Source organism: Oncorhynchus tshawytscha, linkage group LG13, assembly GCF_018296145.1.
Source record: "Oncorhynchus tshawytscha isolate Ot180627B linkage group LG13, Otsh_v2.0, whole genome shotgun sequence".
In the NCBI taxonomy this organism is placed as follows: Eukaryota; Metazoa; Chordata; class Actinopteri; order Salmoniformes; family Salmonidae; genus Oncorhynchus; species Oncorhynchus tshawytscha.
In genome coordinates, this window is record NC_056441.1 from 24628527 (window position 1) to 24647059 (window position 18533).

The window sequence follows — 18533 nt, forward strand, 5'->3', positions numbered from 1 at the left end:
TTCAGGAATATATGCCATTTCAGGCTACTAACTAACAAATCACTTTTCTCCATATCATGATGCATGTGTGTGTTTCATCTCACTTTATTGACCCAATAACGTAATTTTTTTTTCTGTCTGCTTCAAGGGGAGGGACATTTATTTTAAGTTCAGTATAACAAATGATCTGTCTTGCTCTCTATGAATTCTGTGGGCACTGTAGAAATCATTCCAAGCTGTTTTGCGATGGTGTTGTGTTTCAGAAAGGTCAGCTGAATGTGTTGCTGTAGTAGAAGGCCCTTCAGGTCCATCCTCTCTGTCCTCCTGGGACTAACATGCTGTGTGGACTATACATTATACTGTCTTTCTACTGGTGTATGTGTGTGCACATTTATGTGTTTATGTCTATTCAATAGCAACAATGTGTGCTCATACACACACGGGTGGCAGACTGTGTTGCTGTTGAATAGACTGTTTCATTGCAAGACACATTTCTTTGTGAATGGGGAACCTCATGACTTTGTGGTGCTCTTGCTTGTCAATATGGGAATCTGACACATTTACTTTGAATTGTGGGTTAATCTTCCCTCTATCACCCCCAAGGGCTTAATCTGGGCCCAGGAACCTGTCTACAAGGTCCAATGTAACCCATTTTAACCCAGTTAAATAGAACATCGAAATGTGCATGTATGACATGCTAATCTCCATTAGAGGTCTTCACAGATCCAGCTGTACCCGAATACCCCGAGACCCAATCCGGGACGCGAGCCGGTCCGGATGAAGAATGAAACATTTTTTACGGGTCTGGGTCGGATCTGATATGATAGTCGTGGGTCTCAGGTGTAATTTTAACTGACTTGTCCGGGAGGGCCCGTACAGATCCGAGTGCTGCTGCAGTAGAGAGAGAGAGAGACATTGTGTTTATGCTGCTCTTGCTTTTCATGGGAGTGGAGAGTGGAGTATGGCACGTGTGTAGCTTGTTGATGACCATGACCAATCATAAGTCATCAAGGCGGCAATAGGCTACAGTCATAGAGTCTCTGTGTTAGGAGAAAAAAGTTAGGAGATATCTAATCAATGGAAGATGATGGAATAAAAAATGATGGAATAAAAGTTCAAGGAGAAGGATAGGTTACAACGACCAAGAGCCAACAGGCTGCTACTTAATATTCTGAATGGAGTTGTTGTTGTTTGTAACTGTGTAGGACGAGAAAGCACATGCAGCCTCAATTAGCCTAGCCAGCTAACGTTAGCTAGCTTAACTAGCTTCTCCCGGTTTGATGCAGACAAGACAGGTACTACATAGTCATACTTGATCAAAAATAACCTAGCTATGGCAGCTATTAGTCTACTATAGTGCTAGTTGGTTGCTGTCTCTCGTCTCTCCCTCCCTCCTCCCTTCTCCCCGTGCCACTTGCTCACAGTACGCTAGAGCATTATCTCTCTCCCTCACACCTTATCAGCTCCAGTTAATAAAGTTGTTTAAAAAAGGACTTTTCTGCTGCTTCCCTCACTCGGATTCTACCGGATCTGGATCCGACCAGGTCTATATAGAACGCGTCTAGTTATCCTCTGGTCCGTTTGGAACGGGTCTCTATATTAAAAAATAATATTTATGCTTATCAGGTCCGTGTGGGCAAGCCCCAGATCCATTTCAGAACTGGTCCAAATGTTGGACCCATGAAGACCTCTATTCTCCCTGTCCTATAAGAGGAGATCATTAGCCGTCATTTAGCATTATGTTAATCAGATCATTCAATGTGTTAGATATCGTTGCCTAAACCATTCCTGTGACAGAATCAATTGTTCATTTACATTTACTTAGCTAATGAAATACATTTCAATATGAGTGTGTTTGCATAATTCTGTCGAAACATGATTAAATGACACTTGTTTTGTCGCTGTGTCGAGGCCTCTCTCAAACTGATCATTATAAATGATGGAACTAATCATTGCAATATCATAACATCATATATTATACACCAGATATTTATATTTGTACAGTGAATAATTTAATGTGCTTATAAAACCCTGACTTAATAATGCATATAGTACTTAAGATGCCTTATAGAGGAGAAGTGGGGACTTTAGACGCATTTGGGGAGATGATGGTGGCAGTGACAGAGGGAGGGAGTTAGGGATGGAGGGAGGAAGATAGGGAGGGAGGGAGATAGAGAGGTAGGTATGGATGGAGGGAGGGAGGTTGAGAGGTATGGATGGATGGAGGGAGGGAGGTAGGAAGGTAGGGAGGTAGAGAGGTAGGTATGGATGGATGGAGGGAGGTAGGGAGGGAGGAAGGGACGGAAAGAGGGTAGGGAGAGAGAGAGTAGAGAGGGGAGGGAGGGAGGGAAAGAGGGTAGGGAGAGAGAGAGAGAGAGTAGAGAGGGGAGAGGGGAGGGAGGGAGGGTGAGGCATTGCTGTTCTACCTACTTTACAAACTGAAAATCTCATTAAGTGTGACACTGAAGATTAGTTAAGAGGGACCAAAGTGGAGAGAAAATGAGCTCACAAAGGGCTGCCTGCTCTGTGCTGTCAGTGAGGGGAGGAAGAGGAGGAGACTTTAGCTTTGTTTGCCTTCATTAATTCTGCATTGGAGCGAGCGGCTCTGAGGAGGCAAAACGCTTGCAGTCACTGATCAGAACAGGCTATGAGGATATGACAGGCGAACAGGTGCCCTCTCTTCCCTCCGAGGGAACACTCTCCCCCCTTTAACTCTCCTCCTAAGGTCTTTAATTGGGGTGAATTTGCCATCGGGCCATCTGCGTGATGACAACATAAAGCCAGCTTTGATTTATGGAGCCTCAAGATGTATTAGAATCAGGATTCTAGAACACAAACAAACGACAGTGTGTGTCTTGGTATTAGAATCAAGATTTAAACACAAACTATTCACACATTTCTTTCTGGGTATAGATGTTCATAAAAATGATCTGTAAGTCAGTGGTGCTATATGATACCACTGTACTTGACCTAACTGATCACTGCTGTGGTACATTGTACACAAGCTATCTGTAAATGTTCTTTCCATCACTCAATCAACATGTAATTATAGACGTAATCTCTGAAAAAGGTTAGACTTCAATTATGCCTGAACTTAACAGCAGAAGAAGATGAGAGAGTTGAGTTGACAAAGAGACGGTCTGTTGTATGAGGAGGATGTCAGGTCATATACAACACTGTAAATGTGTACTCACATTGTTATGGTTATGGTTAGAGAGGTCTTATCTGACTGGGACTGGGTTTTATATGAGGAGGATGTCAGGTCATATACAACACTGTAAATGTGTACTCACATTGTTATGGTTATGGTTAGAGAGGTCTTATCTGACTGGGACTGGGTTTTATATGAGGAGGATGTCAGGTCATATACAACACTGTAAATGTGTACTCACATTGTTATGGTTATGGTTAGAGAGGTCTTATCTGACTGGGACTGGGTTTTATATGAGGAGGATGTCAGGTCATATACAACACTGTAAATGTGTACTCACATTGTTATGGTTATGGTTAGAGAGGTCTTATCTGACTGGGACTGGGTTTTATATGAGGAGGATGTCAGGTCATATACAACACTGTAAATGTGTACTCACATTGTTATGGTTATGGTTAGAGAGGTCTTATCTGACTGGGACTGGGTTTTATATGAGGAGGATGTCAGGTCATATACAACACTGTAAATGTGTACTCACATTGTTATGGTTATGGTTAGAGAGGTCTTATCTGACTGGGACTGGGTTTTATATGGAAAGTACAGGAAAAGCTCACCCAAAGTGTTTATTTGATTGTGCTAATTTTTAGTTAACCATTATTTAACGAGGTAAGTCAGAACAATTAAGATATTATTAAGAACAAAGTCTTATTTACAATGATGGCCTACCAAAAGGCCAAAGGCCTCCTGCGGGATGGCCTCCTGCGGGGCCGAGGGCTCGGATTAAAAATAAAAATGAATGAAATAAAAATATAGGACAAAACACACATCCCGACAAGAGAGACAACACAACATAAAGAGAGACCTAAGACAACAACACAGCATGGCAGCAACACATGACAACACAGCATGGTAGCAACACATGGCAACAACACGGTAGTAACACAATATAGCAGCAGCACAACATGGTAGCAGCACAAAACACAGACAACAGCATACCTACAGCATTGTGGAATATTTATTATTGAAAATATTTTTGTTTCATGATAAGAAATGAGCTTCTTGGGCTTCATGCCAGTAATTTGTCACACATTTCACATGTTGGAATAGAGACTGTGTATAAAGGATAAAGTACTTACTAAACTCAGAAAAAAAGAAACTACCTCTCACCGTCAACTGTGTTTATTTTCAGCAAATTTAACAAGTGTAAATATTTGTATGAACATAACAAGATTCAACAATTGAGACATAAACTGAACAAGTTCCACAGACATGTGACTAACACAAATTGAATAATGTATCCCTGAACAAAGGGGGGGTCAAAATTAACAGTCACTGTCTGGTGAGGCCACCAGCTGCATTAGGTACTGCAGTGCATCTCCTCCTCATGGACTGTACCAGATTTGCCAGTTCTTGCTGTGAGATGTTACCCCACTCTACCCCACTCTTCCACCAAGGCACCGGCAAGTCCCCGGACATTTCTGGGGGGAATGGACCTACCCCTCACCCTCCGATCCAACAGGTCCCAGACGTGCTCAATGGGATTGAGATCCAGTCTCTTCGCTGGACATGGCAGAACACTGACATTCCTGTCTTGCAGGAAATCACACACAGAACGAGCAGTATGGCTGGTGGCATTGTCATGCTGGAGGGTCATGTCAGGATGAGCCTGCTGGAAGGGTACCACATCAGGGAGGAGGATGTCTTCCCTGTAACTCACAGCGTTGAGATTGCCTGCAATGACAACAAGCTCAGTCCGATGATGCTGTGACACACCGCACCAGACCATGACGGACCCTCCACCTCCAAATCGATCCCGCTCCAGAGTACAGGCCTCGGTGTAACACTCATTCCTTCGACGATAAACACGAATCCGACCATCACCCCTGGTGAGACAAAACCGCAACTCGTCAGTGAAGAGCACTTTTTGCCAGTCCTGTCTGGTCCAGCGACGGTGGGTTTGTGCCCCTAGGCGACGTTGTTGCTGGTGATGTCTGGTGAGGATCTGCCTTACAACAGGCCTACAACCCTTCAGTCCAGCCTCTCTCAGCCTATTGCGGATAGTCTGAGCACTGATGGAGGGATTGTGCATTTTTGGTGTAACTCGGGCAGTTGTTGTTGCCATCCTGTACCTGTCCCGCAGGTGTGATGTTCGGATGTACCAATCCTGTGCAGGTGTTGTTACACGTGGGCTGCCACTGCGAAGATGATCAGCTGTCCATCCTGTCTCCCTGTAGTGCTGTCTTAGGCGTCTCACAGTACAGACATTGCAATTTATTGCCCTGGCCACAACTGCAGTCCTCATGCCTCCTTGCAGCATGCCTAAGGAACGTTCACGCAGATGAACAGTGACCATGGGCATCTTTCTTTTGGTGTTTTTCAGAGTCCGTAGAAAGGCCTCTTTAGTGTCCTAAGTTTTCATAACTTTGACCTTAATTGCCTACTGCCTGTAAACTGTTAGTGTCTTAACGACCGTTCCACAGGTGATGTTCATTAATTGTTTATGGTTCATTGAACACACATGGGAAACAGTGTTTAAACTCTTTACAACGAAGACCTGTGAAGCTATTTTGATTTTAAAAGAATTATCTTTGAAAGACAGAGTCCTGAAAAAAAGGGTGTTTATTTTTTTGCTGAGTTCAGTTACATCCCTTTGAATGAGTCTATAGGGGCTAGATTCTATCCATATCGCGGAAGATCCGCATTATAGCACGATTAACGGTTGAAGGCAATGTTTCCACGTTTGCGTAGACATTCATGGTAAGTGCTGCATACAGATGTAGGATCTTAATTTGATCACCCTGTTGCAGGAGAACTTTCCTGCCATGGAGTAAATGTCAAACTTGAAATGTACATGAGGTTCAAAAAAGATTCTGAAGTTTGCAATTTCCACTTTGACAATTTATTCTTGATTTCCCTCGTACAATTTATTGTTTGATCAACCCCTACAAAAATGTCCAACAATTATAATGCAAATACTAATTCACATTTCCTGTTTCTGCAGGATTACTTTCCTGCTGAATCAAAGAGGCTCAAATGAAGATCCTACTTCTGTATGTTGGCTTAATCGAAGATTAGCTTTAAATGTCAATTGTGCTGTAGCGCGGATCTTCCGCGATATGGATTGAATGTAGGCCTCGGACGACGACTATGAGCCTAAAGAGGAATATTTGTGTGAAGTTTTGTTATAGATACCAATAAAGCACAACAATGACAGAAGGGAACAAACGGGCAGTAAATAAATGGGAAGAGATTTTCGATGTACCAATTCCATGGCATATTTTATGAACTACACCTTATTCAACACTTAGAGTTTTTCAATTTAAATTATTATATAAAATTCTTGCCACCAACAGAATGTTATGTATATATGCTATGCTATATATATATATATATATATATATGCTGTGAAGAGACAGAATCAATAGATCATTTATTCTGGCATTACTCCTATGTAGCTTGTTTCTGGTCACAGGTTCAGGAATGGTTTAAAAAATCACAACATGTACTTAAAATGAACCTTACAAATAGCAGTGTTGGGCAATGTGGAAAGCCATAGTCAATAAATAATGATAATACTGGTAGGAAAGGTTTTCATCTTTAGCTCACAATCTGAGGATACTATACGATTAGAAAGGTAAAACTTCACAGCACAATGGAAAAATATATGTCCCATGGAAACCAAACGAGGGCGGTCTTTGGTGATAGGTGGGATGGGCTGAGAGTGGCTGAGGGACGGGACTAAAGATCTGAGGTCTTTGGTGATAGGTGGGATGGGCTGAGAGTGGTTGAGGGGCGGGATTAAAGATCTGAGGTCTTTGGTGATAGGTGGGATGGGCTGAGAGTGGCTGAGGGACGGGACTAAAGATCTGAGGTCTTTGGTGATAGGTGGGATGGGCTGAGAGTGGTTGAGGGCTGAGAGTGGCGGGATTAAAGATCTGAGGTCTTTGGTGATAGGTGGGATGGGCTGAGAGTGGCTGAGGGGCGGGATTAAAGAGCTGAGGTCTTTGGTGATAGGTGGGATGGGCTGAGAGTGGCTGAGGGGCGGGATTAAAGATCTGAGGTCTTTGGTGATAGGTGGGATGGGCTGAGAGTGGCTGAGGGGCGGGATTAAAGAGCTGAGGTCTTTGGTGATAGGTGGGATGGGCTGAGAGTGGCTGAGGGGCGGGATTAAAGAGCTGTGGTCTTTGGTGATAGGTGGGATGGGGTGAGAGTGGCTGAGGGGCGGGATTAAAGAGCTGAGGTCTTTGGTGATAGGTGGGATGGGCTGAGAGTGGCTGAGGGGTGGGATTAAAGAGCTGAGGTCTATGGTGATAGGTGGGATGGGGTGATGGCTGAGGTGAGGTCTTTGGTGATAGGTGGGATGGTGGCTGAGGGGCGGGATTAAAGAGCTGAGGTCTATGGTGATAGGTGGGATGGGCTGATGGCTGAGGGTGGGAGCTGAGGTCTATGGTGACGGGCTGAGAGTGGCTGAGGGGCGGGATTAAAGAGCTGAGGTCTATGGTGATAGGTGGGATGGGCTGGGAGTGGCTGAGGGTTGGGATTAAAGAGCTGATGTTTGGTAATGTATTATTGTTATGTGACTGCTTTATATAAAAGTACCATGTATGCAAAATGTATATGCAAAATGTATATGCAAAATGTATATGCAAAATGTATGTGTAAAATGTATGTAGCAGAAAAGCAGTAAAAAATATATATTTGTCCTTCATGGAGGGGTAAAAAATTTTTTTTTAAATACCACAGGTAGTAAATTATGTTTAGGGTGTGGTAGGCTGGTTAGAGCTCCAGCCCCCTGATCACCTTAAATCACTGGTCTCTGCTCCACTTCCTTCACTATGTTTTTGGGACTGAGATTTTCTGTTACATATTTACCGATGCCACAGGGAGCCTATGGTCATTTTACACTTACACGTACATTTACATGCACACACATTCTTTCATCCTCACGAACACACACACACACACACAGTAAGAAAGATATGTTGCGTCTAACGCAAGACCATTAGGCAGTTCTAGTGCACGGTCTCAATGTAATATTACAGCGCTGCATAACAGCTGTCTAGCTCTCTGCAGGGCCGGCTCTATTCACCAGCTGGTTTCAGCCCAAGGCAAGCATACTGCGTAGTCATGTTACTAAGGACTCTGTTTTATGGCCTGGTCCTGTACTTATAGTAGGGGAATAGAGGAGAGGATTCCAACTGTATGAGCCAATATATAGTCAGATGTATAGTGTTAGATCAAATAAAGAAAAACGTAAATATAAATATCTGTATTTCTACATATACAGTACCTGTCAATGGTTCTGACTGAATGTATAGCAAAAAGACTAGCTTGAAAGAGGTTGGCAATGGCGATAATATTGTAAGAAATAACTAGTGTTGTCGTTGCATTGTAAGAAAGAACTACAGCTTCAACACATTTCCATTGCATTCAAGTATGACAAAACAAATTCAACAATGACTATAAAAGTGTATTTGTATTTTTGTTATGTTCATAAGAAATATTGAAATGCATACAATACTGCAAAGGATGTAGCTAGCTATAAGTATTGTCTGTTGAATGGCCCGTTTCTTGTTAGTTACAGCTGGTCAGTCAATACTAAAGGAGGATTCTATACTCTCTCTGATAATGCTTTACTCAATTGGAGGTTAACTATATGTATTTGCAGGGTCACTCCTCCACTGTCCTCCCTCCTTCTCTCTCCTTATAGAACTGTCAAATTTCCCTTTCTTTCTGTCCTCTTTCTCCTTCGTCTTTCATAAGGGCTCTTTTCATTCAACACATTACAGTTTGCCGGCCTTCATTCTCCCTCCAGAATTACATCTCAGGAAAAGCTTTGCAGTTCCTTTACCATGGATATGATTGGACATTTTCAATAGGAGCTAAGTAGAACGTAGGAAGCTCATCTCTTCTCCAATCTTTTATCTACTGTCTTTTGCAAAAGTAGACTAAATTAGATTTTCTGTAGGTGGTTGTTTTTTACCAGTCTAAAATGGGTTGTGGGAAAAATATAAACCATATAATTGTATTGTATGGTTTCATTATGGTATACAGATGTAGGATCTTCATTTGATCACTCTTTTGTTGCTGAGAATGTGTAGTGCATTCAGAAATGCTTCTAAAGTTTGCATTTCCACTTTAAAATGTCAGACCTGATTTGCCCTAATGAAAAATGTATCAAAAATGTCCATTAATTATAATCTACATAATAATTCACATCTCCTGTTGCTGCATGGTTATTTTACAGCTGTAGCAAACTGGCTCAAATTAAGACCCTACATCTGTATGTTAAGTATGAGTAATACCTTCACTTTTCTGGCAGACTTATCTTTAGTATGACACCTTTATGGTATCATGCCATGTTGAAGTGTGAAACTCTTTGCTGTGCTGCAGTGAATTGTCAGCTAATGAACTTTAGGCCTAGTGAAACCTACTAATCGGTATTAAGATGTGTCAATAATAATTATAATTGCTAAATTGGCTTATCGTTTTAATTATTCAATGTTGTTAGTTTACTTTAATAAGATCATATACTTTCACGCTCATCATTAACCTGCTCATCCTAAATGTATGTCATGGAGGGATGTATTTCTTTTGCCATTACGTAGGTGGACCTACCCTCTGTTGCCCTCCTCATAAAATAATTTAGTTTCAATTGAAGATATTGTTAAGAGGCTCTGGATGCAGATTTTTTTTTGGGGGGGGGGCCTCCTGTACAGTAGTCTAGGGAAACTAAGAACAGAGACTGACATGTTGTCACCCATATCTGTTGTGTTTGCGTTAAGTCTTAGACCATGTCTCCATTTGTTTAAGCATATCGATATGGTACTTAATCTATAATTAGCCACACAATCAATGTTCTCTTTATTTGAATATATAGCATCACAACACTGTAATGCTGTTTCATAATCTGTAGATAAAAACAGTATTCCATCACTAAACAGTAAGTATTGGTTTAACAGCCTCATGAGCTATAGATTACTGTTAATGTTGGCAATGTAAAGGGTCTGTATATCTTTAGACTGGGTCTGTTGTAACCCTTCACAATGCATCAATGTTGTTTTGATGGAGGAGTTTGGACTATGCTGCTTTCTTTTGGTGTTCTCTGTTCGCTATTAGTTGAAGCAGAACTTCAACTCCATCAAGTCTTCTAGACTTCCTCTGAATCAGCACCCTATTCCATTTATAGTGTAATACTTTTGACCAGAGCTCTGTGTAGTGGGCTTGGCTTGGCAAAAAAAGTGCCCACCTGCATATAGGGAATAGGGTGCTATTTCAGAATCACCACTGAATTATGTCTGAGGGGACTTTGTCAGGTCATTGGTGACACCTGTCCACTCATAGCTGAGTTGTGCTAGTTATCAGGTAGCTGAGTTGGGATGGTTATCTGGTAGCAAGAGTTCTCTGCCTGCTTGTGTCAAATGGTTTTCTGCTACAGTGTGTGTGTGTGTGTATGTGTGTGTGTGTGTGTGTGTGTGTGTGTGTGTGTGTGTGTGTGTGTGTGTGTGTGTGTGTGTGTGATATGGAGTTGGCCCCCCTTTGCTGCTATAACAGCCTCCACTCTTCTGGTATGCTGGTCGATTAGGCCTGGCTCGCAGTCGGCGTTCCAATTCATCCCAAAGGTGTTCGATGGGGTTGAGGTCAGGGCTCTGTGCAGGCCAGTCAAGTTCTTCCACACTGTTCTCGATAAACCGTTTCTGTATTGACCTCGCATTGTGCACGGGGGCTTTGTCATGCTGAAACAGGAAAGGGTCTTCCCCAAACTGTTGCCACAAAGTTGGATGTACAGAATCGTCTAGAATGTCATTGTGTGCTGCAGCGTTAAGATTTCCCTTCACTGGAACTAAGGGCCTTGCCCAAACCATGGAAAAACAGCCCCAGACCTTTATTCCTCCTCCACCAAACTTTACAGTTGGCACTATGTATTGGGGCAGGTAGCGTTCTTCTGGCATCCACCAAACCCAGATTCGTCGATCGGACTGCCATATGGTGAAGCGTGATTCATTACTCCAGATAACACGTTGCATGTGTTCCAGTGTCCAATGGCGGCGAGCTTCACACCACTCCAGCCAACGCTTGGCATTGCGCATGGTGATCTTAGGCTTGTGTGCGGCGGCTCGGCCATGGAAACCCATTTTATGAAGCTCCCGACGAACACTTCTTGTGCTGACGTTTCTTTCAGAGGCAGTTTGGAACTTGATAGTGAGTGTTGCAACCGAGGACAGACGATTTTTAAGCGCTACGCACTTCAGCACTCGGCGGTCCTGTTCTGTGAGCTTGTGTGGGCCTACCACTTCGCGGCTGAGCCGTTGTTGCTCCTAGACGTTTCCACTTCACAATAACAGCACTTACAGTTGACCGGGGCAGGTCTAGCATGGCAGAAATTTGACGAGCTGACTTGTCAATGAGCTCTTCAGTAATGCCATTCTACTGCCAATGTTTGTCTATGGAGATTGCATGGCAGTGTGCTCGATTTTATACACCTGTCAGCAATGGGTGTGGCTGAAATAGCCGAATCCACTCATTTGAAAAGGTGTCCCTATTTTTTTGTATATATAGCGTAGGTTGTGATGGGAGTGTGTATGTGTGTGGTGTGGGCATTTGTGGGTTAACGTGTGTGTACTCGTAGGCCATCATTGTCGACTGCTGTTCCGTTGTGTTATGACTTACATCCTGAACACACGGAGCTCGTACAGCCCCATCTGACCCAGCCATCTCCCTATACCTATAGCCTAGGCCCAGGGGAAGACATCTGTCTGAGTCTGGCCTGTAGTCAGTTGTGAGGCGCAGGCCTCTGCTGGCCAGAGTGCTGCCATGTTTACCAGATGCACCGCCTGTCCCCCTAGGTAAACTAACCATCTGGCAGCACTGAGCCTCAGCAGACACACTGGGACAGGGCACAAAGCATGCTGGAAAATGGAGTCAAACACATTGGCCCAAGGCCCAAAGCATGCTGGATGATGGAGTCAAAGAAACTGGCCGTGGGCCTGAAGCTTCATAGATCAACTTGTGTGTGTGTGTGTGTGTGTGTGTGTGTGTGTGTGTGTGTGTGTGTGTGTGTGTGTGTGTGTGTGTGCCTGTGTGTGTGTGTGTGTGTGTGTGTGTGTGTGTGTGTGGCTGTGGCTGTGTGTGGACAATGGAGTGTGTGGATGTATTGTACTGTGGCTGTGGCTGTCTATAAAGGACAATGGAGAAACAGTAAGTATGGATAAACATACACGTCATGCACATGTTTTAGAGTACCATGAAATCATGCACCTGTTTTAGAGTACCATGAAATCATGCACATGTTTTAGATTACCATGAAATCATGCACATGTTTTAGAGTACCATGAAATCATGCACATGTTTTAGATTACCATGAAATCATGCACATGTTTTAGAGTACCATGAAATCATGCACATGTTTTAGAGTACCATGAAATCATGCACATGTTTTAGATTACCATGAAATCATGCACATGTTTTAGAGTACCATGAAATCATGCACATGTTTGAGCGCAGTGCATTCACAAAATACAGGACTCACTTATTATGATGTTATTTATGAGATATTAACATCAACTATTCTGCATGGAACAACATTAATTGGTTTTATCAATCTACTCTCTATACAATATACATGTATTTTCCATATGCACTGTATCACCAGTTATAAGTCATTCATGATTACCATGTATAGGTCATGTATACCCTCCCAACATGCCCTCAGTGTCCATACAATACACTTCATTACATACATACAGTACACCCTGAGGCATAAGTCACAGTCTCACTGGGCTATTAGCCCTGTTGAGTAGGCTAATCTTCATTCATATTATACCTCAATATTAAACTGGAAACACTACCAATGACTTAGACCAGATGGAATCTGCAGGGAAGATTTCTGATCAATACCTTTGTATTGTAATCTCCTTATGTAATCAATGAAACCGTGTATGTAGAAGCAATATGTAGTTTAATGTGAAGGAATTAATTTGGTATTTGAAGCCTTCAGGGCTGAAGGATATTCTGCCGACTCAGGTTCAGAGTGGACATAGGTCTACCTAAGCCTGAAATAGAGGTTGTAAAATGTCACCTGTAACTACTAGAGGTTGACCGATGATGATTTTTCAACGCCGAAACCGATACCGATTATTGGAGGACCAAAAAAGCCGATACTGATTAATCGGCCGATTTGTATTTATTTATTTGTAATAATGACAATTACAACAATACTGAATGAACACTTATTTTTACTTAATATAATACATCAATAAAATCAATTTAGCCTCAAGTAAATAATGAAACATGTTCAATTTGGTTTAAATAATGCAAAAACAAAGTGTTGGAGAAGAAAGTAAAAGTGCAATATGTGCTATGTAAGAAAGCTAACGTTTCAGTTCCTTGCTCAGAACATGAGAACATATGACAGCTGGTGGTTCCTTTTAACATGAGTCTTCAATTATAGGAATTATAGGACATATTATCTAGTAATATCATCAATCATGTGTAGTTAACTAGTGATTATGATTGATTGTTTTTTATAAGATAAGTTTAATGCTAGCTAGAAACTTACCTTGGCTTACTGCATTCGCGTAACAGGCAGTCTCCTTGTGGAGTGCAACGAGAGAGGCCGGTCGTTAATGCGTTGGATCCCCCGAGCTGACAAGGTGAAAATCTGTCGTTCTGCCCCTGAACAAGGCAGTTGACCCACCGTTCCTAGGCCGTCATTGAAAATAAGAATGTGTTCATAACTGACTTGCCTAGTTAAATGAAGGTATAAAAATAAAAAATTAAATATATATAAAAAATATATATAAAAAAATCGGCGCCCAAAAATACCGATTTCCAATTGTTATGAAAACCTGAAATCGGCCCAAATTAATCGGCCATTCCGATTAATCGGTCGACCTCTAGTAACTACAGTAAAATACAGTCACTTGCAACTACAGTAAATTACAGTCACCTGCAACTACAGTAAACTACAGCCCCCTGTAACTACAGTAATGAGGGTTGTTTGCAACATGATGAGGCTCATGTTAAAGGATGTCTTGTTTACCCTTCTGGCCATTGCTTACAGAAAGCTTCCTACAGAAATTATATTCATAATTACATACATCTACGTCTAACTAGGTTCAAATGGCTTTCAATCTGCAGTTCAAAATGCATACAAGGTAATTAAGGGATCTATTCAATCTGTAACAATGAAGCATTACACATTCCACGGTATACATATTAAGTTCATTTCCAAAATGAGCTGACATATGCAGTGTTTGAACATGCATGCACTCATATAAATTTGGAACGTTGTCTTTAAATTTCAATCAAGCTGTAAAGCTGAACTTCCGCGATGCGTTTTGAATAGAGCCCTCAACGTAATTATCTTTTTTTTTGTTCTATTCTCTCAGCACCCTATACGAACCATATAGGCATATTCTCCCCCTAAACAATGATATGCTTAAACCTGGCTATAGGGATCGCCCCTTAGTGCTGACACCGTCTGAGGAAGTCAATTCATGTCCAAAGGGCCAACTGATTGGTAGCGAAACCTTATTTTCTATGTATCGATCCCAGAGGGCCTCGGCCCATGAAATGCAAAAATCTCTGGGCAAGACAGATCTGCTGTCACGTCTTACAGTAGAAATCAGCCAATCAATGTCACTCCCCTCCGCCGGGGCCTGTATGAACCTAATTCCAGTCATCGTGGCTAAATGGTGAAAACCTGGGGGTTCATCAATCATCAATCCAAGCAGCGCTTTGTGCTTAATAGTCTGGTCTTTACTGAATAGCCACTGCATTTATCTGGGGGAGCCAAGTGGAAATCCCTTCTACCATCTGAGAGGAAGAGAGAGAAAGAGAGAGAGAGAGAGAGAGAGAGAGAGAGAGGGAAAAACAATGTCTAAAATACTTTGATCGCTGTGTTGTGTCTCTCACACATTCTATTTCCCAAATGGGGGCTGTCTGCTAACACGCTTCGAAATTGAAGCTCGCTGAAAGATGGATTACCGGTATCTCTCCTGTCCTCTCCCCACTTCAGTCCATTTTGTCTGTTTTGTAGAAAGCTGCGTGTACTGCCTGAGTGTGAAGTCAATTTTTTCTGAATCTGATATTAATATCTGCTGAAGTGTCTCTTTGCCTGTTTGATTGTCTCAAGTACTACCGTGTCGCCTATAACAGTATGACATACCAGTTAGTGAAACGGATCTCCTCTTCTCTCTCTGTTTCAGGTGACAAGTGTTCATGCTTCCAAGGCGGACCTCCTCAAGTCGGGCAGCCCCAAGTCGACGTTAAAACACATATGGACAGAAAGCAGCAAGGACCTGTCAATCAGCAGGTTGTTGTCACAGACTCTCCATGGCAAAGAGAACACCACGGCTCTGGACCTGCGCTACGACACCCCGGAGCCCTACTCTGAGCAGGACCTCTGGGACTGGCTGAGGAACTCTACCGACCTCCAGGATTCTAGAGCAAGAGCTAAGCGGCGGCCTATGGTCAAGACGGGCAAGTTCAAGAAGATGTTCGGTTGGGGAGACTTCCACTCCAACATTAAGACGGTCAAGCTCAACCTCCTCATCACCGGGAAGATCGTGGATCACGGCAACGGAACCTTCAGCGTCTACTTCAGACACAACTCCACAGGCCAGGGCAATGTGTCTGTGAGTCTCGTCCCACCAACCAAGGTCGTGGAGTTCGACGTGGCGGCCCAGCAGTCCGTGATTGACGCCAAGGACTCCAAGTCCTTCAACTGCCGCATAGAGTACGAAAAGGTGGAGAAGGGTGCCAGGAACACGCTGTGTAACTTCGACCCGTCCAAGACGTGTTACCAGGAGCAGACTCAGAGCCACGTCTCCTGGCTCTGTTCCAAGCCCTTTAAAGTCATCTGCATCTACATCTCCTTCTACAGCACTGACTACAAGCTGGTGCAGAAAGTCTGTCCGGACTACAACTACCACAGCGACACTCCCTACTTCCCCTCTGGCTGACCACTCCCACAACAACAATCCCAATGTGAAGGACCAGTAAGTTACAAAGCGGGGCTTCTTCTTCTTTTTCCCCGCCCAGAGAAATATATGTTAGCTGTACTGTTCTGAAAATAAAAGAATGTGTAAAATGAATTGATTATCTATTTATGAAATTAAGACAATAGAGAAAGTAAAGACTTATGGGTCATTATTATTTTGTCTTTCAAGTGTTGTGCAAAACCATTATTATTATAAATATAATAATTATTATATTAATATTATTAGTATACAAATACTATGACTAAACAATAATATTGACTATAATTAATTTGTTTTATAGATTTCATACATTTTTTCAGCAGTGATTTCATAGATGCATCATGTGTACATATTTGGGGTTGATAGTTCCATGTGTAACTAAGTAAAATCAGAATTTCAAATAAGTCTTATTAGTTTGTAACAACTTGTTAATGTTATCAATATGTTATATTCATTTTCTTGGTCCAGTTTGATTCTAGGTGCTTTAATTTTCTCCTTTTAGTATTTCTTACTTTGCTCCTTAGGGCCACAATACTTTCTGTATGAAAGTTCAGTTCTGTGAGCTACCAATTGGATGGCAGCATACATGATCCTATGTTTTGTTTGCACCTGCAATACTCAATACTCATTCATTCATAGCAGCTCAATTCCGCTCTCTCAGAAATAACAGTCCAGACTCCTACCCTTGAAGGTCTACAAGATCCCCACACATTTCCAAATCCTTTGACCCCACAGTCGAGAGAGCTGAGGAAGAGGAGAGTGTCAGTGTGCAATCCAAATAGGTGGTCTTACCTAGCACTGACAGGATTCTCCCGCAGGCATGTTTTATAAAAAAATAAAAAATAAAGGCATTTTACATGTTCAGGAATGATGCTGTTCAATCTTCAGCTTGTCCCTGTATAAGTCCTGGCTCAGATTATTATTAGCAAATCACAGCGTTATTAGGTTTATTGTTAATATTCAGTTGTGATTGATTGGGGGGCTTTGCTCATTGTCATTGACTTAATAAAAATTGTAATGTAATGAATTCTATATCATAGAGAGCCTAATTTGTATGAATGGTTTGTATTGTACATAGTTTATCCTGAATTGAGCTGCGTCTGTATATGCCCACATAAAGCGGTCTACCCCTTCCCACAATCCCCCTCTCTCTCTCTCTCTCTCTCTTGTGAATCCATGAAAACAGCAACCCTGTACATACGCTGTAGAACTGTCTAAATATATTACAAGTATTCATCAAATGTATGGCTTTTATTTCTGGGGGAAGGATGGGATGGAGGTGTACATATGAATAAAAATCCTGTATGTTTTATCAGTTGAATGTTCTTGCATGTGAGTTCTTTACATGCACGTCTCACTGATTATTATAATGGTAGGACTTGAAGGTCAATAAATGTTAAGGATCTGCATTGCCAGACATTTTAGCATGTACAGTGAATATTCTCAATGAGTGTTCCAACGCATTGTACCTAATAGTCTACAGTATACATTTAATATATCAAGAGTATCCCAATAGTGTACATCAGTATTCACACATCTTTCTCCAAAAATACAGATCAATCTGAGCTCCATGCTTCTCTTAGCGCATCATAATGTCACATTATCTGTTGACCCACCATACCTTTTTGTGCATTTAGATCCCTGAACTTCTTAGACTTGGGCTTTGATGTTCCTGATCAAGACAGGAATCAAACTTCTTCCAACTTCATCGAAACACAACTGATCACACCATCCAAATTCACTCCAAGACCAATCAAAAACACATACATTACATATACAGTAAGCTCTTTACTTCCTGAGTTTGATCATCATTACTTCCAAGAATCACTCTGATCTCATACCAACCATACCATGTTTCCCTCATAGTCTACAGAGAGAAGTAGTGTTCCAGTCCCTAGAAGAGGCATGGAGGAGATTGAGAGTAAGTGCCGTTTGGAGTCAATAGCAGATAGCAGCGTCTGTTGTGGGACGACTCAGTGCAGTGGCACCTGCCATGGAAGCCTCGTAGTCGGCAGTTAGGATCAGCACTCGGCTTTACAGCGATTAGAACCCTCTGGGGGTGAAATCCGCTCCTCGCTAGGTTTATCTGGCTCACAATTTATTAGTAATTAAAGTGTGTGCCAGGTTTGTGTGTTCATCGGCTGTCTGTGGGGTGCTTTTACAGCCGGCCTCATTAAGTAGTAGGCTTCCTAAAGCAAAGCACTGAATGCTTCACTTTTAATAAGTCTACTGGGATTCACTCTAATGTGTGATATAGGCATACATTTTGAACATATACACTCAAACATACTGTATTAGAGATAAATTACTCCACAAGGAATAGTATGTCTAGAAATGTATGTATACAGCCGGTATCTTCATCGGCAAAGTCATGTGGGCTAATTACCCAAAACAATTTACATACTTATCTCAGTTCAGAT

The 18533-nt window shown here is 42.1% G+C and overlaps 1 protein-coding gene across 1 annotated transcript in view; it reads left to right on the forward strand.

Moving 5' to 3' along the window:
* Positions 1 to 17434, forward strand: part of LOC112264584 (neurexophilin-1) — a 53940-nt gene extending 36506 nt beyond the window's left edge. Inside the window, exon 3 of the mRNA XM_024441285.2 lies at positions 15340 to 17434. Within this exon, the coding sequence (XP_024297053.1) occupies positions 15340 to 16095 (756 nt within the window). The 3' untranslated portion in view covers positions 16096 to 17434. The remainder of the gene's footprint in view (positions 1 to 15339) is intronic.
* Positions 17435 to 18533: the final 1099 nt, after the last annotated feature.